We start from the raw sequence: 20,229 nt of genomic DNA, 5'->3' as shown, positions 1-20,229 counted from the left end.
CGATGAATAACACCACAGCAACACACATTCACTCACATGGGATTGTGTTTGATGTGGGCTGGCTGGTATTTACTAACCTAGAAAAGAGGGCAAAGATGGGACTAGGTTGGAAGTATCTGGCTTTTGGTGCACAATAAACCCTGCGTGTTAGTTCAACATTGCACATGTCCTTTTTCTCCAGTCGTGTCTGCACACTGTTTTTTTCTAGTTATGACTCACGTGGGGACTCTCTAATAAATAAACTACAAAAACAAGCGACCCGCCTCTTTCCCCAAAAGCACTTGATAGCTACTTTCCCGCTGGCAACACGCAGAAATACAGGGCTAATTAATCCACGTAGTTCAAGTCGAGGTTTTTCGCACCCAAGCTACACGCGGACTATACAAGGCATGCAGTAGCAGAAGGCTACCGGTCCATTCAGGCCAACCGAGGTTATGCACAACGCGGCTAGTGACCAAACCGCAACCTCACAGAGCGCAGCGCAGCACCTTGGGCCACCACGGTGGGTAACAAATGAACCAACTCACTTCAACTGAAAACTTGACTCTCAACTGCTCACCACATTGGTTCCTGCATCGTAGGAACCCCACAGTTGTGACGCCACTTCCCAATCTCTTGGTGGGCTGCTAGCACACTAGCAACATCACAGAGAGAACAGGGAGGGAAGCAACGGCACCTTTTATTGTGAACGCCATAAAGAATTTGGTAGACCGACATGTGTCTGATTCAGGCCAAATAGGTGACAATGTCTCGATGGATTAGAACTTTCAAAGCACTGGTTTGAGATGCGAGAAATGTGTAGCACACGTTGATGTTATATTCTGTGAATCAGACATTTCCACCCCTCACATTATTAAAGGGGCCGTGAAGATAAAATGCAAGTTTGGTTCATTCAAAAGATTGCCTCGTTAGAATCATGCTGACTGTAAACTTCACTCAAATAAGGCAATGAGAATGGCCATGCGAACCACTAGCTCATTTCCCACAACAGAACCTATGATGTCATACGCGTCAGCTCTGCGATTGGCTGAGGCCAGCAAAAGCAAACGCAAATTAGGCAGAGCTTACAAGCTTGTCGAATGAGCTATTTGCGCTTAAATTTAGGGTACGTTCTTTTTATAGCGATAAGAATGGTGGGTTAAACAGTGGAAGTTACGAAAACACACTTAAAAATAAAAGTACCGATGCGTACTGCTGTTGGTACTGCACGCACTATGCTTGTTTTAGCTGCACAGCACTGCAGCTCTATGGGGTTGTCTCAGACGACATGGGCCAATAGGCGTAAGCGACGGTGTCTTACGGGACCATATTTGTTGAGCAAGCACCATGTTTCACGAAATGATTATTTTCTCCCTGAACAAAAACAGGCCAGGCACAAATACGGTCAAAAACAAAGCAAAGGCAGAAAATGGCCCGCTGCGGTATGGTGGCGTCATTTAGGTTGACTAACGGTGAACAATTCTCCGCTTCACACCAAGTCTAGCTTGAAGACCCATTTTTATGATGTCATTGCAGAAGTTGTCAAAACACGATTTGGTGGGAGAATCAAAATTTTAGCTTAAATGGATTAATTTCGCAGTGAATAAAGCATTGTTTGCTTCCAGACAAGCGCTGAGGGCACTGTAGAAAACGAAATCTTTCGAATAAAACAGACTCGTATTTTGTCTGCATGGCCCCTTTAATTAAGGAGTGCGATATGACATATATGGGTGTTCATCGAAATGTGTGGTTGGAAATGCAGTGGTGCCTACATGGTTCTGCTCATAACCAAACCACACCTATGCTACACAGCTGCGTCGCCCAAACGTGTTGCCCATGCAGGTGCCCACGACGAAAGTTCCATCCCTATTATGCTACAGCCTAAAAGTGGCTCACGGGTTAGATGTAGTTAGGCATTCACAGAGACAGAGTTGTACATGCAGGTGCAGATCAGAAACACAATAAGTAACCCAGCAATGCACCCAGCACTATGTTAACTCACTGATATTAGGCACACTGCTCAACAAGCGCCCACAAATCTGAGCTCAAGTTGGGGCTAAGCATGCCAAAGCTGTACTTGGGCTATGAGGAGTGCCGTAGTGATGGGATAGAGATTAATTTAGACTAACTCAGCTTCTTCAGCGTGTGCTGAAATCTCATACGCACCAGCATATTCAAATTTCAACTACAAAATTTGAGACCGATTTCAACCTGGTGTCAGCATTCTCAATGGCTTACTGCGCTCATAGTATAAATGGTTATTCATAGTCGCAGGAATGAAATTAGCACCTCAGCGTTGAGCATTTCCTCTTCCGACAAGGACTAAAAAAACACCAGTGCAAGTACACTCAAACCTCGTTATAACATAACGGGATATAACGAAATAATGAACGTAACAAAGCAAATGAAATTCCCCTTGAAATCTCCATAGAGAACCATGCATTTGAAACCTCGATTTAACGAAGTACAATAGAGAGGTCAATGGATATAACGAACAATTTTAGTCTCCCCTCCCAACAAAAAGATGCGGCGAACTCGAAACTAAAGCGTGGCAAACTGTTCGCATGGTGACGCAGTGAAACATCCCCCTCGCGAAAGGCACGATCAAATGCAGAGCATTTCCGGGGGCGCACGACGTTAAGTAGTTTGCGTTACGTTAATGTTGTTGCACTTGTGGCAACTGCTGACGAGAGAGCGCTTGTCAGCAGTAAAATTGGCAGCCTCGGCGCACGTTGAGTCCGAGAGAGGGGAGAGAGTGTCCTTGAAACGTGCCTGGGCGCGCTATCGAATGTTGATCGCGCCGATAGCGAAACTTCTGAGCCGGGCATGTTGAGGCGAGCGATGCGGACTACTACGGACGCCTAGAACGGGTGACATCATGAGTTAAAGAAATGCTCTGCATTTAAAACCCCATGGCGTTGCGTGAAGTGCTCCGCAAAGTTCCACACTCGTTCGGCGTCGCTGTTTTAAATTTAAAACTCCCGTGTCGACACGTGCGGCCGAGTGAGCCATCCTCCTCGCTCAGTCAGCGGGGCGGAGCAAGGAGCATGGCTCTCTCAATGCTGATGCCGACAAGCTATTGTCGCAGATGTCACCGGACAAACTGACGCAAGCAATGACGAAGACGCTGCGGTCTACCATGCCCACGCATTCAACATGCCGGTGTCGTCACACGCGCTCGATGCAGTTGACCTTCTACGTCGTTTCTTCCGTGCCCATGGCATCAACGCGGTGGCCACCGCTGAAAAGGAAGTCTTTTGCTTGCAATGTCCGAAACAAAGGAGCATCATGGACGTTTTATCCAGCTATGTCTAGCAAAGAATAAACTAGGCAGTGAGTGCATCAAGCAAGCAAGATAATATCTTGTATTCAATTTCCTTCGCATGCGTGGTCGCGTAGCGGTACAATGGGCCGCGAGGCAATTTCCTTCTTTGCATGCTTATACGTATGCATCCAACACAGCATATATTGCCGTAAACTGTTATAATTAATACAACGAAATGATGGATATAACAAAATAATTACGGCTCCCCTTCAACTTCGTTATAACGAGATTTGAGTGTATCTTGAGGGCAAATATTTTGATCTAGGATACAGAAAATTGCTGCTTTACAATCCAATCAAACACAAGTAATGTAATGCATTTCATCACCAGCCCTTCTTCCGCTGCGTTAGCAAAATTACAGGCTCAAGTTGTGTCACCATAGAATGCGTCATGTAGGCAAATAACCGCAAAACACTAGATCATGGCGAGGAGGATGACCACAGCACTGAGTTTACGTTTCTCATGATAGCGTTTCGTGGGCGCTCGCATGCCTAGGCCCCATGCCTTGACATTCAACTGTTCCATCAATCTCTCGGAGCAAACCAATCAGTAAGCCAACACATTTTTTGCCACATATTGACAGGCCCTCAATCACGCTGACTTCTCAGCTGACTTGATTTTACTTACAGCTGCCTGTGCTTTTCAAGGCTACAGAATTTGGCTAACGTAGAGGCTTGGGCAAGTCAGTTCGATGTTAACTAGGGAAACAGTGCAAGGAAGAGGGATGGGGAGCAGCGTTCTGTCTGTGCCAGCACAGCGGTCTCCTGTAGCATATCTGGTGCCCTTTTTCGTACCTAGTGACACAACTTTCCACAAAACCAATTCTGTATGTTAGACAGGCTGTACGAGACAAACCTGGAAGAGAAATTAACATTGTTGGCTGTGGGCATAAAGAAAGGTGCACTGAAACCCTGTGCTCCACGGGCTTTTACCTTGAGCTATCGTCCTTTGCTGCACCACTGAGTACCAACAGTACGCCGGACAGACAAGCACTGCCAGACCGAAGAAAATGTCCCAGGGCTGAAGCAGTCCATCCTGGAGGTGCTCGAACAGTACAGCGAACAGGGCGACGCTGCACTGACACACTTTTTGCTGAAAGCCGTGCATTGCAGGCAAACTACACTTGCACACACCGCAGGCTAGAGCACAGTAAGTCGTTAAAAAAAATTCACTTCAATGCTTATTTAACGTATATTTTTATGGGTTTTTGTACCCTGTAGTAGAGTGATACTACACAGTTAAATAATTATTTTTTGGCGTAGTAACAGCGCCGCTATCCATGGCAAACACTAGGACCTAGATTTGTTTTCAATCTGTGATGATGCTGTGGCGTTACAGTAGCTGGGGTCAGACGCTATGCAAGTGTTTTTTCCTACACCCAAAGCTGCATTTGTGGTGCTTAGGTGGCGACAAAAAATTCACCAAACCTGTGCATTAGTTTTTTTGCAGAATTAAACTCCCTGCACTGCAGAGTATTCCACATTTCGAGTAAAGTGGCAACACGTATGTCTTCCTTGATTTACCAATCCTGGATAGCCTGCAAGCAGTCCAAGGACTGCCTTGAGACTGGAGGACCCATAGGAAATACATAAGAAAATCATACACCAGATTGCATCCCGAACATGTGGGACTGCTATTTGAGAAGGGCCGTAATTTAGACTCACATCAACATGCGAACAGCATGCTATACTTGGATGTGCCCTTCGTTTGTAAATTTACTGCTTACAAAGCAATGGCGAAATGTACTTAAATATAGCACACTAATGGCATCACAGCAAACAAAAGCTGCACACATAGTGCAGGTACCCTTTAGGCTGCAAATTGAGTAAGTCGGAGACGGCGGGTGAACTTGTGAAGAAAAACAAATAACGAAAGCAGACTCTGTCGCACGCGGTCAAGACAATTGTGGCATAATTGACACAGTAAATGAGCCAATAAATATTATAAAAATACATTTCTACGAGATAAAACAAAAATGGCATACCGACAGATTTGCTGCACCAAACCAGTGGCTCCGTAGAAAACATCGCCTGGAGTGAAATGGACTATGTTCACTGCAAAATACGAAAAAGTTCCATGGAGGCACAAAATTCCCGCAAGAAATGCACCAAAGTAGTAAAATGAAAATGAAATAAATACTCAAACCACAGGTTTTAATGAAAGCCTTCAAATCGTTTCGAAGCCTGCTCGGCTGCATTAGGGGGCAACTAGTTTTCGCCAAAAGCATCAGTTATATCGGGATAGATCCTCCCCCCGATGAATAAAAGTTCCAAACGCTTCCATCAAAGCCTTTGGTAGGAGTACTTTATTTTATTTACTTTCACCTGTCTCCATCCAAGAAGGCAGAGTTCTGTCAAAGATGTTCACATTCAAGCAAAAGTTAACATAAACTGCTCAACAATGCTCCCAAGTTTAGGACATCAGCAACAGTCCTTGTATCAATGTTCAGAATGCATAACGCTGACTTGTCAACGCTTACGCAACTTGCCAATGTCACTGAGGAATATTAATTGAGAAATAGATATGCAGGTTTTATTTTCTTGCATAAAGATGTTCTTGGCACCCCAGATGTAAAAAAAAAATCTTTAAAGGGGCCATGCAGACAAAACACAAGTTTGGTTCATTCGAAAGATTGCTTCATTAGAATCATACTGACGCCACTTTTAACGTGCACATTGCTCAATTAAGCTATATATACATTAGGAAAAAAGGGAATGGCCATGCGACCCAGTAGCTCATTTCCCAACAGAACATATGTTATACGTGACCAGCTGTGCGATTGGCTGAGGCCGGCAAAAGCAAACGCAAATTAGGCACGGCTTATAAGCTTGCCGAACGAGCTATTTGCGCTTAAATGTGGTGCATATTCGTTTTACAGCAGTAAGAATGGTGCGGTAAACAGTGAAAGTTATGAAAATACACGTAAGTGTAGAAGTACCGATGTGCACTGCTGTTGGTACTGGGCGCACTATGCATGTTTTAGTTGTACAGTTGTTCGCCGATTTGGAGTTGTCTTACACGACACTGGCCGATTGCAGTAAGCAACGTTGTCTTTCGTGACCCTGTTTGTCAAGCGGGCCCCATGTTTCACGAAACGATTACTTTCTACAGTAGCAAAAACAAGCCAGGTGAAAATAAAGTCAAAAACAAAGCAACGGCAGACAACGGTCCGGGGATGAGTACGGTAGCGCCATCTGGGAGGACTGACAGCAAGCAAGGCTGCAGAGCGGAACGACACAGTGGAAGTTCTTTTGAATTAACGCTCTTATGACTTCATTGCTGATGTTTCAGAAACACACGATTTGGCGGGAGAATCAAAGTTTTAACCTAAATTGATTGATTTCTCAGTGAATACGGCCTCGTTTGCTGCCGGGCAAGTGCTGGGGGCACTATAAAAGACGAAATCTTTTGAATAAAACAAACTTGTATTTTGTCTTCATGGCCCCTTTAAGTTGCATAACTGCACACAGATGAACACCCAGAAATGTTCGCCAAGAAAAAAAAACGCCAAAAGATCCCTGCTTGTGCAATGTAGCACATAACCAGTAATCTCCAGTTATATGAAACAACATTTTGCCACCAGCAAGATTCACTTGCCACCAAGGTGACTGTGAAAACAGAGAGTGAAGATCTGATCCCGCTACTGCAAGTTGCCGGCTAAGTAACGCCCCATAGGCCCGGGTGTTGAGACAAAGTGACCAGCTTTCTGCAGCTCATTCCAAAATGTACTGAAATGTTTTATTTTAAGGAATCCTTTGTCCCCTTCATCTTTCAATTCACACTGGTACTCATACAGGCTTTTGAGTTTTCAGCATTCCGGGAAGGACGTTTGACCCCACCCCCCATGTAAAACACATCCATGAAGCTCTTGCCTATCTTGCAGAGGAGCTAGCTTGGCTCAACTCCCACTGGTTCTCGGGTATATGACACAGTAGGGGATGATTTGATTAATTGATTATGAGGTTTAACGTGCGGACGCTACACAGATGATGAGGCACGCCGTAGTAGAGGGCTCCGGATTAATTTTGACCGCCTGGGGATCTTTAACGTGCGCCGCAATCTCGAACACACGGGCATTTTTCGCTTTTTGCTTCCATCAGAAAAGCGGCCGCCAGGGGATGATTTCCAAACCAGAGCTGAACATTCATGAAAAGCTTTGCACGTGGCAAGAAAACCTTTTCCTTTGCTTAGAAATTATGGTGACAACGTGCAAGCTAAAAGTAAAAAACCAAGTTCTTGTTTTAAAAAAGCTGAGAACATTACAAATCATTGGAATGAAGAAAAAATTAGGAAAAGAAATCCTGTCATACATTTTATAAAATGGCCAGGAATACTACATGAAAACAATTACTGAACTGCACTTGCTTACAATTTCGATTTATGCCATAAGGCAAACTTTGAGGGGGAAAAAACACAACCAAAAGAATAAATTAAAGCTGCACATGATGTTCCACATTGTGCCTCTTCAAATTATTTCATGCCGTACGACAAAAGGTACAACAAAGCAAGATGCGCCTTTGCAACGTCTCAAAGTGGAAGAGGAAAACTAACCGTTTCTGCGCAGCTGGCCGAGAAAGGATTCGTGAACGTAGTTGTCTGGAAACCTCTGGTCAGCGTACAGCACTTTCCTCCAAATTCGCCCTGGCTCCATCGCCTCGGACACTGCACTTGGTAAAACAAGAGGGTACAGCTTAGACCAATTGCATCAGAACCCTGTCAGAATTGAGGGCACAGGATTTACAATTGTCCAATGAGCTTCTTTCACCCTCTGCCTCCTTTTTTGCACTGCAAAGCATGCACCACGAGTTTGAAGGCACCCTTCAAATTACAACTAGTAGCAAGTAAGAAAAATTTTCCTCCATCACAATCTTAAACAGAAAAGTGTGAAGGCACAGCTCCCCAAGTCAATGCTAGCTTGTTTAGCACAGTCAAGGCATTACACAACAAAAATATGAATACTGACATAACCACAGTGCCACTGCGTCTTTCAGACCACCTATTAATTGAGAGATCAAACTAAGTCTACACTATACAGGGTGTTACGACTATAATTGGAACACTTTAAATTTTTTTTCATGAGCGAATTGCTGCTCAGTTCGCGGTCAAACTTCGCGTGAAGGTCGCATTTTGTTGTCTATTTTGTTTGACACCAGGAACAACGACGGTACGTACCTGTTTCTTTCTGAAAATAAATGAAAACAATTTCTGCGTATGGGAAAATGGCAGCCGATTTGGATGTTCAAGCGAGTGCAAGCTGATCTTGGAACGACGGCACCACCTGGGGTATGCAGAGCGAAATGGACGATGGGGATTCACGCTCCTTCCACGGCAGGAAGGGGCCAAGTGGGGTAGCAGACGATCATAAAATGTGAAAACAGGTTTTATGATCGTCTGCTACCTCATTTGGCTCTTTCCATGGTAGGAAGGAGCAGACGATCAGAAAATGTGAAAGCAGGTGAAGAAAAAATCTAATGTTTATTGGCAACGATGAACCGTAGGGATCTTTTATTATTAGTATCAGCTGTTAGGAAACTATTTGTGACCATCATAAACTAGGGAAGAAAGAGATTTTCTAATCGTCTACTACCTCAGTTGGCTCCTTCCTACCGTGAATCCCCATCGTCCGTTTCGCTTTGCATACCCCCCGTGGCGCCATCGTTCCAAGATCAGCTTGCACTGGCTTACACAACGTCCCAATCGGCCACCATTTCCCCATAGGCGAAAGTCATTTTTATTTCTTTTCAGGATAAACAGGCAATTACCGTCGTTGCTCCCAGTGTCAAACAAAATGGACCACAAAATGGACCACAAAATGGACCTTCGTGTGAAGTTTAAGTGCGAACCAAGCAGCGGTTCATTCAGAAAAAAATGTTAAAGTGTTCCAATTATCGTCGTAACCCCATGTATATGTAGGGTTGTTCGTTTTCGGGGAAAACTTGATTTTGCCTGATTTTACGCCTCGAACATGTTTCAGAAGAATCAGGTTAAACCTGATTTCTCACCGAATGGACCCTTTAAAAGTACTGATCTGCACAATTGTGGGCTGATGGTCCACCGTTTGTTCTCAACCGGTACTTGCAGGAAGCAACCCCACAAACACAGCTTCTGAACTCACTGCTACCAGGCTGGCAAATGCTGCACTGACATTGCTGTGCCTAGCTAACAGAGGCTGTGATGTCGACAGAACTTTCTCCCGGCTGAAGTACGTTCAACAATCGGACAGGTCTTGAACGGAGACCGACATGTTGCGACAGCAGACGATAATGTATGTAAACAAGATGTGTAAAAAATCGATGACCACTTTTTTGTAAACAAAATGTTTCATTTCTTAAAAGTTATCAATGCTCTTTACTGTTACCATTACTGGTTTATTTCCAAAGAAACACCAAATTTAGGAGAGTATTTGCTAGTAAACACGATGTCCCCACAACTACCAGCTTGAAGCAAACACACATTTTTAACAAATTAGAGAAGCTCGTGACACCTTCTGATAAAATAAACTGAGTGTATTACATAGCACATCTGTAGATTTAACCCGAAAAATCCCGAATTTCGGAATGCTGTTACAAAAAAAAAAAAACGATTTCTCCCCGATTAAGCACCCCATTTTTTACACCCCGATTTAAAAATACATGAAACCCGAAAAAGATCAACAATGTATATACATATAAGCAATAATTTTGAACTTTCAGTTTTTTTGAACTTTAAGCATCATGCGTGAATCATGATTTACGCATGATACGCACTGTGTTTGAAGAGTTTTGACAGCTTATGAGAGCGAGGGTAACAAGACGCTGCACAACTACTAGTTCGGTTAAGTATGTAAATTACGTAATGCATACTACACTGATTTAAGCATGTCATGCACTGGTTTTGAAGAGTTCGTGAGTTGAGTTAGTCGAAAAGAGAGTGAGGGGAACAACAGCCGTACAAGTACACGGCCCTTTAGCTGGTACTTATCAAACCTGCAAAAAATGGTCCAGTCTGGCAGCCTCCGGTCTAATTACGGGTCTTTGCTCGACGACATCAATGGGTAACAATGGTATGAAACACTGTCAACTTCGCTTTACGCATAAATGTCACGGAGAAAAGCGCGGAAAACGCGGAGCAAGCATTCGCGGTTTGCTAAAAAAAAAAAAAGTCTAACGTGATGATGATGAAGAAAAAAGATTATACAAAAACTTTATTTTTTTTTCTGCCAAAGGTTTAAATAATTTCATACGTGTCATACTAAATTAGTAAAGCTTTTTTAGCAAAAAAAAAGGTTTTTTACTGGATTTTATAATAGTTATTGACCGGCGATGAGCGCGCAAACCCCCGTAAGTCCGTAAACCGGCAACGTTGACCAAACACTCGCGCGTGCGGCCAGCCAGTGCGGCAGTGCAGCAAGTGCAGTAGTTCGGGCAGTTCGGTAAATCCTCCCTGTTCTGTGGTACAGTCGTTCAGTCGTTCATTCCTTGAACGGCGCTGATCTCATTCCTTAGCGTTCAGCATGACACGTGCGAGCGGAACGGCCGTACGTATTTCGATACAATTCATTACCGGTTTACACGTTTGCCTTGCAGCTGTGTTTGTGCCGTTTCAAAGACGATAGGATTACCAAGATCGTACAAGTTTTAGCCATACTTCACAAGTGACAAGACTTTAACACTTGCTCCTCTTCATCCCTTCTTTTTTTTTTTTTTTTTCGTGCCGCAGGAAACTCCGAGAGCCCAGCGAGCGCTGCGACGTCGCACACTTGCAAGCGACATGGAATCTGCCAGACTATCAGATTCAACCCAAAAGCGGAAAGCACCTTCTGAAGACTGCGTGGCGGAAAATAAGCAGGTAGCAAGACTGCCCGAAGACGTTTTGGCCCAGATATCGCAAATTCAAGACTCTGCTGTGACCACAACAGTACCGCCCGCAAAGGCAAAAAAGAAATCTCAAAAAGCTCCTGCTGCAGTATGGGTGAGCGGGTGAGTACGTACACGCAACTGCCGAAATGAAATTTTGTAGCCTTGCCGGTGCCGTCTTCCCTGTGCCTTTCGCGTACCGTCGGATTTTTTTTTTTTCTTCCTTTTCCTCGTTTTTTTCGCTAGCTACTCACGTCTTATGCGCGATTCAAACTAGCCCAACTTTGTGCATTAAATGTATGGAACCCGCTTATATGCATATAATTCATGCAGTTGCAGCGCTATTTGCGTAAGAGCACGACGAACCTTCGAGACGCCTTCAAAATCATCCCTTTGCACAGCAGTACAGAGCTTCTTGCCCCAGCCGAAATGCGTCTTCGAGGGCTATTTATTTATTTCCTGTCGCAATTCGTGTTGCATTTCTTCATCGGTGTCCAAACTATGACCTTTGAGCAGGGTCTTCATTATTGGGAAGAGGGTTGAAGCCCTCGGAGGCAAAATCTGGCAAGTGGAGTGGGTGTGGAGGTGAGACGATGTTGTTTCGGGCGGTGGACTCGCTTGTGAAGAAAGCACTTTTTTTGCATGCCACTGACCAGTTGTGTCGCTTAGGGTCCTCCCTCAGCTGTCTTAAAACCTGGCAGTAGAGCTCACTCCAAGGGACAAATTCACGATGCACGAATGCTGAGAAAGACACTGAGCATGCACTTCGTAGGCATGTGGACTTACCTCACCTCTTTCGGTCACAGAGATGCTCTCGGTCTTCCGCTGTGACAGCTGTCGCTGCGTTGTACCCATATATCCAAGTGTCGTCAACGGTTGTGATCCTTAATGTAGAGCGCGTGCTGTCACCAGCCCGCTGTTGGAGTTCTTGGCAGACTTCGGCATGTCCATTCCAGGGGGGGGGGGGGGGGGGGGGGGCGAACTTGGTAGCAACACGGCCTGTGTTTAAACCAAGTGAGGATTGCCTGGAGTGCTCCACATGACAGATCGGCAGCAGTGTTGTGAATTGTTCTCTGACGATCCCCGTGCACAAGTTGCTGAATGGTTTCAACGTATTCACGGGTTCAGCTTGTTGAAGATCTTCCTGATCTCTCATCACCTTCCAATAATGTTCTGCCTCCCTTGAACCACGCATGACACTCAGAAACCTAGCACGGATCGTCGCAGTGTCGCCGTAGATTTGCATAATCATGCCAAATAGGTTTGTGGCAGATTTGCCCAGTTTAAGCAGAATTTTATGTGCACGCTTTGTTCTCACTTGCTTTTTATGGAATTGCAGACACGGCAATGCATGTGGTCGGAATAGCAATTGTTGTACTGCTACTGATGCACACAGTATGATGCCTTTTGACTTGCTGAGTTATGAAGGTTGGCGCTTCCTGTGACTGTGCATGCTAGGGAGCCTCAATGTACCGTAGACTCGCGATAATTAAAACTCCAAGGGACCCCATGATTTTGTTAGAATTGTCAGACGTTCTCAAAAATATGACTCGGGGCAACATACCAGCTTGTGTTGTAAGGAAACGTTCACGTATATTTAACAATACAGCATCCACATGCAGTACAGAAGTGCCATTCACACTCTGAAGAAAAAATAATGAATGGATGACTGCTTTGTCTGTGTATGAGAGTTTAAAACAAAGTTTTCCATGCCAACAAGGGAAGCCAGTGCATTGCTTTGACACGTGTATGCAGGTAATTGGCTTTATTTGGGACTGTTAGTGATTAGGGGTGCAAATATGCAGCTAGAAGCGGTGAATTAATGAGATATTTTCTGGCAAGGCCAGGCAAAAGGTAGGAATTTACGTAATGAAGTGGTTTGAATTAAGTGGCTTTAAAATATATTGAAAACGAGCGGGCCAACCAAAATTCATGAATTTGTTTGAATTATCGCGAGTCTACTGAACTGCTTTTTTAGCAGCGGTAAATTGAGGCTCCCTAGTGCATGCAGCATTGTGCTGCCCGCTGTTGGCATGTCGCAAAAGTTGTATCAAAACTTTGATACCACCATATACATTTCATTTCTGTAATGGAATTCGATGACTTTTTTTGAGTACAAGGTGCAGCTGACTTAATGTGGCACAAATGCAGGAATGTGCCCTGAGAACGAGGTCTGTTTCAGTTCCCAGCCATGGCTTTTTTTTTTTTCGGTGTCAGTGAAAAACAAAAATGCCTGCGTGTAAGAGATTTCTTCTGCACACATTAAAGAACCCCAAATGGTCTCAACGAAATCATCTCTCTTCACTGTGGTGCACCTGATAAACCAGGCGCAGCATTAACACTTTCAACCCCAGGCAAGGCGTTGAAACTTTTGATTGTTTTTTCTCCCCAAATGCAGCAATGTGCGCCTCCAGGCAGTGGAGCTACCGAAGCATGCACCAATATCTGAAAAGGTTAAGCAGTTCCGCCATGAGAGCTTGTTTGGAGAACGGAATCGCAGAATGCCAGGTGAGCTTGATGAGCTGATAGCCATGCTGTAATTTAAAAAAAAAAAAAAAAAAGTCAATTTAACTGCTGTGATGCTTCTCAAAAACTAAAACCTCAGCTCTCTCCCTATTTTGTAATTAATTCTGTGAATGGGTGAAAAAGTATAAGCCACATTGTTTTTTCTGCTGCATGTTTTGTGATAACTGTTTGCTAAAATATACTCTGCTATGTATGCCTTAGTACAATGCTTTGGTAAGACATTTAGAGCTAATGTGTTCTTGAGCATGTTTTAGCAAACTCTGCAATGGGACATGGACAAAGAAAGAGGAGATGACCGTGGACTGATATCAACGTGGAAGTTCTTTTTTTATACGCCCTGTATATCCATACTCGGGCAGGACCGTAAATGTAAACTAGAGCCACTAAATGAGCTTTGCTTTTACTTTGTGACGGTAATGTAAACCTGGGCGATAGCATTGGGCTTCTGATAGTGGGCAATGTGCGCAAAAACTTGGAACATGTAGTGAACGGCGAATGCCATTAATTTCTTTGAGAATACTGCAGGCCAATATTATCACAGGGAAGGATGACATCAAGCAGTACAGAGTATATTTACAGTAGGAATAGAGGCATAGTCATTGCGAGGGGAGGGAAGATCCCTGCTTGTTCTTCCTCGTCTTCAGCTGGCTGTCATTCGTGCCAGTTGTGTGATGCACTTTCTCGTCTTTAAGCAGCAGGGCTTCAAAGCTTCCTAAGGTCCTGTGACAGTATTTTGTCCCAAGCAAGAGTGGGTATAGCCACTACCAGGAACACGGTACAATTGAAAATGGCAACACAACATGGAATCGTATAAAGAATGAGCATTTTGCTGAAGCTTTAGTCCAGGTAATGTGTGTATAATTTAGCAACAAAATCACTAGACAAAAATAGTTTTGTAGGAGGCAAATTTATATTTGCACTGTCTGAGGGCAGAAATTGTACTTGTAGCTATTTGTTTTTGTGAAGACAGGAGCAAACAAATGTAGATGTCTGTGACAAGTCGTCGTCGTCTCAAGAGATTTGACAGTGTTGGGTAGTTTAATTAAAATCTTTTTCCGGAAGGTAGCTATATGAGAAAGTGATACGGCTATTTTTGGGGGGAGGGGGGCATGTGTGTGGGTTTAAAAGTTCTTCGTATGATTAACTTGCATTAGCTTAGAAGCAGAGCCTTACCTTTTATACTTGCAAAAATATACCTCAGTGCTTTACTATATCCTAATTCTAGTAGCATAATAACCTTTTTGTATAAAGATCTTGTATATATAACTTCCATTTAAAAGCATTAAAAGACCAAATAGAGGAGACCTCTAGACAGCATATATATGGGATATACGGGCTGGATAATGCGGCACAAGTGAAGTGAACAATACCCGATCTGAAAGGGCATACGACGGGGAAGATGCCATCGCACCAAAACTGTTCACAGCATTTCTGGAAGGGTATTCAGGAGGCTTGACTGGGAGAACACAGGATTACAGATAAACGGGGAATACTTGGCCCATTTGAGGTTTGCAGACGATATAGATATAGTCGTGCTAAGGGATTCTGCAGAACACGTGCAAAAAATGCTTGAGGAACTACAATCGGAAATCATGGCCGCGGGCCTAAAAATAAATATGAATAAAACTAAATTAATGATAAATAAACATGCCAAAAGTGCCCTCTTCAGCATATATGTTAAACGCTAGAACAAGTAGAAGATTATAACTACCTCGGACCGTAGGTGTATGCTGGAACACAGGGGAAAGAAAGTAAAAATAAGCAAAACGCAAAAAACAACTAAAAAGCAAAACATTTATTGGGGGTACATTATAGGTTACTGTGTAAAGATTTACTAGTAGAGTATTTTAATTCTTAACGGCATCGCAAAATGGCTGACCGTGTGGAGAGCAGACGTCCAATTTGCACAAGTTTCCGGAAATTTTGGAACCCGGAAATTCTGCAGGGGGCCACAGCCCCCCCTTGCGTACGCCAGTGCCTCGAGCAGGTTGTCAGTGGTGATCCCAACCATGAGAAAGAAATCTGGTGCAGAATAGGTATGGACTGCGGTGCACCTGGCAAGCACTCCCAAATAATGAAAAGTAAGCTACCTCTGTCACTCAAAAGGAGAATATACAACCAATGCGCCCTGCCAGTGATAACATGTGGAGCAGAAACTTCGTGCCTGACTAAGCTACTGGAAAGCAAACTTAGGTCAGTTCAACAGGCCATGTAACAAAGAATACTAGGAGCAAGATTTAGGGACAGGAAACAAGCTTCCTGGATCAGGCAGCAGACCCAAGTGGATGATTTTAACTAAGATTCGAAGACAAAGCTAGTGGGCATGGGCAGGTTTCCTCATCTCTGCTGACAGACTCTAGCGTACTGCCTTGGACACCTGAACATGTGGTGTAAAACTGTAAATCAGTGTAGACATTCTTCTTGTGCTAGGCACTTTGTACACCCTAGTCATGAAGTATTACCTTTACATCACAACTATAGGCAGTCATTTGTGCAAATGCACTAATGTTACATGGGGTTTGAAAATACAGGTTTAGTTCATGCAAAAGAATGTTTAGTCAGAAAAACGGTTATGCGAATTTCAACGCAGTCTCCAAACAATTAAACAGATAATAAGGAACAGTGACAACTCACCAGCTGCTTTGTTGCACTGCCCCTGTGACATCACAGGAACTAGATTGTGTGATTGGCAGCCACCAACAAGGGCCACCTCCCATGTTGCCATTATTTCAGTGTTTTCGGTTCTGTTTGATTGTGTTGATTTGGTGTTAGCATGAAGCTAACACCGGGGTTTGACCTTCGATGGTCGACCCCAGACATGCTTGCCACTGTCTGTCCAACAGACGATCTGGTATTCATTTGCCATGTTCATTCTTAACGTAGGGAGAGTATGGGACTGATAACTGAAGAGTCCCTTCCGTCCCACTGCTTGCCCTGTTATTGGTGCTGCACCAGTGACGTTATTTCTGATGTTGTGTAGCAAAGAACTCGAAAGTACCTCAGTATTTGTGATTTTTTTTTTTTTTCGGTAAAATAGACGTCCTGTTCACACACAGTGAAGTTAGGCGATTTACCAGTCTCAATCTTTCCGACAAAACAAGGATGTGTGTTGTCGTCGTACTGCCTTTAATGTCGCCATGAAGACAAAATACAAGTTCGGTTCACTCAAAAGGCTGCATTGACCCAATAATAATGATGCCAGTTCTAACACACATATCCAACAAATAATCTAGTTATTAAAGGGGCCACGCAACCAGCGCTTGTCCGGCAGCAAACAATGCTTTATTCGCTAAGGAATGAATCAATTTAAGTTAAAATTTTTATTCTCTCGCCAAATTGTGTGTTTCGTGACGTTTGCAATGACATAGCCAGGACAGGTCTTCAAGCGAATGTTAGCATGCCGTTTAGTCTACAGCGGGCTGGGAACGTCTTGTTTACCGTCAGTCCTCCTAGGTGGCACCACCATACTGCGCAGCACCGCTGTCTGCCTTCACTTTGTTTTTGACCGTATTTGCACCTGGCTGGTTTTTATTATGGTTGGAAGTAATTGTTTCGTGAAACATAGGGTATGCTCGACAAACATGGCCACATAAGACGATGTTGCTTACACTAATGGGAGAGTGGTGTGTGAGACAACCCCGGAGTGCCGTGCAGCTATAACAAGCATAGTGTGTGTAGTACCAACAGCATTACACACTGTTGCTTCTTTTGTAACTTCCATTGTTTACCCTGTCATTGTTACTGCTGTAAAATGAATATGCATTACATTTAAGCGGAAATAGCTTGTTCCGCAAGCTTATAAGCCCGGTCTAACTTACTATTTATTTATGACATACTGCGGACACTAGGTCCAAACAGGGTGGGTGATACAAGTGAACACATTTCAACAGTAATACACCACTTTATGACAGCACATTTGTGGTGGCTAGGTCATTCCACTCACTGATGGTGCGTGGAAAAAAAGAAAACTTGAAAAGGTTCGTTTGTGCGAAGTAAGGAGTAAGCGCGTAAGGTTGGCAAAAGCAAACTTGTGTTTGCTTTTGCTGGCCTCAGTTGTGAATATTACATCATAGCTTCTAGTGCGGGAAATGAGCTAGCAAGTCGCATATCTTGATTTTAGAGCCTATTTGAGCGAAGTTTACCTTAAAAGTGGTGTCAGTATGATTCTAACGAGGCAATCATTCGAGTGAACCAAGCTTGTGTTTTCTATGCATGGCCCCTTTACAGGGACATCCAACCGATTTTTGTCGAGTATATGTTCTCCAGCTCGTATGAAAGCCAGTGTTTTAATTAGTGTGGTAACCACAGGCAATTTATAAACAAATTGGCTGAAATATTCTTAATTTGGCGCTAAACTTTCCGAAATGAAAGGTGGCGGTTCGTAGCGTACAAATGTGACACTGCATTACGTGTCCTGACCACACGACCTGGAAACCTTACAACTATTGGAACTGCTGAAACGTTTATTCACTTATTGAAAACCTGAAAGACACGCGGCCCGCTGCCGTATCGCCGCTCGGTTGCTCTTGGTGTGGCTAACTGAACTTCCATGCCCAGTATCAACAGCAGCGTTTAATAAACAGACCCAGTGTAAGAGCTTCCTGCTTGTGTTGTATGTTTGATGATTCTGCCTGAATCAGAGCTGTTTCTTCTGCCGAAATATTCGTTTTAAGTTTCCGAAAGCGCCAACGGCAGCTTACAATAACAGGACGCGCCCGGCGAGAATCGAAGTGCCAACCTCCACAACATGAAGCCAGCATTCTACCTTGTCCATCTTAACAGATAGTGCCTTCGTACAAAATAGTGTCATACTAGGCTATCAATTTCAATGCTTCTAGTAATTCAAAGAAACACATAGAGGAATAAGAAAGCCTGCAATTCCCAATTTTTTAGCTGGGGACGAGTACTTAAATACCGCTTTTCATCTCGCATACAGACAAAAGTATGTTGCCACGCTACTGTATGTCATGATTTCCAGCATTAGTTTTGGGAGGACACGTGCGGCTCGTAGATCTAAAAAGTTCTAGGGTGTTAGCAGCAAAACCGTTTCACATTAAGGTGTTTTAAGGGATGCCCTTTCACTTGTTATAGAGAGCATATACTTAGAAATCGGTTGTCTGTCCCTTTAAGGAAACAGGTGAAGCAGTGGTGATTCATCAGCCACTTTCTCATCGGGTGCTTATGACGTCACAGCGATTGTGCAATAGGCGGCTGCTGACCGAATCCACTGCCAAGAAACATGACTGTGTGGTTGTAGTTGTGCCTGTGGTTTTGTTTGATTGTATTACCCGAAAGCTAAGGTACAGTTAATACACTGGTAACTGTATGCCCCCTATTACGTCTCTGTTAGCATCTTAATGTAAAATTTAAAATGTTTTTCAATATTTCTTGTCTTCTGTCAGTTAAAAAAAAAGTCTTTCGGGGTTGTAATTGAGTTGAGTGAGTTGCCTGAGGCTAGTTTTTCCAAATTAAACAGTTGTACTTTGTCTTCATGACCTCCTTAGCTAAACTAGCCTAGAACTCTATTGGTTTTTTTCCCGTGCTGTTTATTACTAGAGTACATACACATTTTAAAGGTATTTTTCGAATTCAGACATACTGGACAAATGTTATGGTGTGATACTTGATGCAAGCCTGTTTTTTGTTCTCCCACAGTTGCAGCTTTCTTGGGGCTGCAGAAGAAAAAAGCCGCCAAAAAGGGAGCCTGAGGCAGTTGCCCCTTAAAAATGGTAACATGGGCCAAGGATGTGCTGTGTTCTATTTATGTAAAGCCGATGTAAATTGAATAAAGACTTTTCATCATGTGATGCACTGTGATGTTGGTCTAATCGAAATGTAAAATAAAGATGTAAACGCTGTGATTTGTGGTTTCCAAATGATAGAGCCCCGTGGTATGGCGGCAACCGACGGCGTAACAGACATTTCGAAGTATCGCACCCATTTATGTTTCCTCGAAAGAAAAAAAAGGACATCCGGCCCATCTTTACTAACGTGAAACCTGGGGAGGGGTGAAGCATGCAGTGCATAAGTGTATGCAAAAATTACGTCTCTCTTTCCACACGGCGCGCCGGTGGGAGGAGCAATCGCGCGCTTGCTGAGGTGATGGCGCCCTCTCTTGCCAGGCTGGCCGTAAGGTGCCTTCGTGTCACGCGCCGTAGCATGCGTTCTAGCGCGAGGTGTAGGGAAACAAGTGTCCCAGTGTTTTAGTACGTGACTACATGTGACGACAGGAGACTGCGACAGCCCCAGCCCGTAAGGTGATTCACACCTACAAAAACCGCACGCCGAGCTGCGCATGCGATAACCGAGCAAAACACGAAAAGTGACCGTCGTCAACACGAATGGTACCAAAAGTCACGTGACCTCGGCTGCCTCGGCGGCGGGAACTGCGCGGTAGCAGCGGTGGTGGTCTGGGGAGTTTCTCACTAGCGCATGTGAGAAACTATGCACTAGCGTTCTGGGGTTGTGGCGCCATTGCTCGGCGTGCGGGCGTGTTTGTGGTGGCATAAACCATGAGTTTCCATGGCATAAACACTTGGTGAATAAGACATCGTTGCTCGGCTT

General features: G+C 44.0%; 2 protein-coding genes across 3 annotated transcripts in view; one reads left to right on the top strand and one right to left on the bottom strand.

Moving 5' to 3' along the window:
- Pig-c (phosphatidylinositol glycan anchor biosynthesis class C) overlaps positions 1–10,415 on the bottom strand; it is a 31,681-nt gene extending 21,266 nt beyond the window's left edge. Inside the window, exons 1-4 of one of the 2 annotated variants that reach the window (XM_077679623.1) lie at positions 10,270–10,415; positions 7,856–7,971; positions 5,289–5,358; positions 4,237–4,376 (exon numbers count right to left, since the gene is read on the bottom strand). In XM_077679623.1, coding sequence (XP_077535749.1) covers positions 4,237–4,376; positions 5,289–5,358; positions 7,856–7,955 — 310 coding nt within the window. In that variant the 5' untranslated portion in view covers positions 7,956–7,971; positions 10,270–10,415. The remainder of the gene's footprint in view (positions 1–4,236; positions 4,377–5,288; positions 5,359–7,855; positions 7,972–10,269) is intronic. The other variant, XM_077679618.1, reaches the window with a different exon arrangement.
- Positions 10,416–10,655: 240 nt separating this feature from the next.
- Positions 10,656–19,472, top strand: LOC144147990 (uncharacterized). The gene is made up of 4 exons (XM_077679602.1): positions 10,656–10,820; positions 11,003–11,262; positions 13,538–13,647; positions 19,321–19,472. The coding sequence occupies exons 1-4, from the start codon at positions 10,797–10,799 to the stop codon at positions 19,371–19,373; spliced, it is 447 nt and encodes a 148-aa protein (XP_077535728.1). The 5' UTR covers positions 10,656–10,796; the 3' UTR covers positions 19,374–19,472.
- Positions 19,473–20,229: the final 757 nt, after the last annotated feature.

The sequence above is a fragment of the Haemaphysalis longicornis genome, unplaced genomic scaffold (assembly GCF_048455015.1).
Source record: "Haemaphysalis longicornis isolate Haplotype H1 unplaced genomic scaffold, Haemaphysalis longicornis Haplotype H1 scaffold_1, whole genome shotgun sequence".
NCBI lineage: Eukaryota > Metazoa > Arthropoda > Arachnida > Ixodida > Ixodidae > Haemaphysalis > Haemaphysalis longicornis.
This window is presented reverse-complemented; position numbering and strand designations above follow the sequence as displayed.

Excerpts from the sequence above, each read along its gene's own strand:
- LOC144147990 (XM_077679602.1), top strand. The coding sequence starts at position 10,797 with ATGACACGTGCGAGCGGAACGGCC. Across the intron at positions 10,821-11,002 it reads CACGTGCGAGCGGAACGGCC|GAAACTCCGAGAGCCCAGCG; the intron begins GTACGTATTTCG and ends TTCGTGCCGCAG. Across the intron at positions 11,263-13,537 it reads GCTGCAGTATGGGTGAGCGG|CAATGTGCGCCTCCAGGCAG; the intron begins GTGAGTACGTAC and ends CCCCAAATGCAG.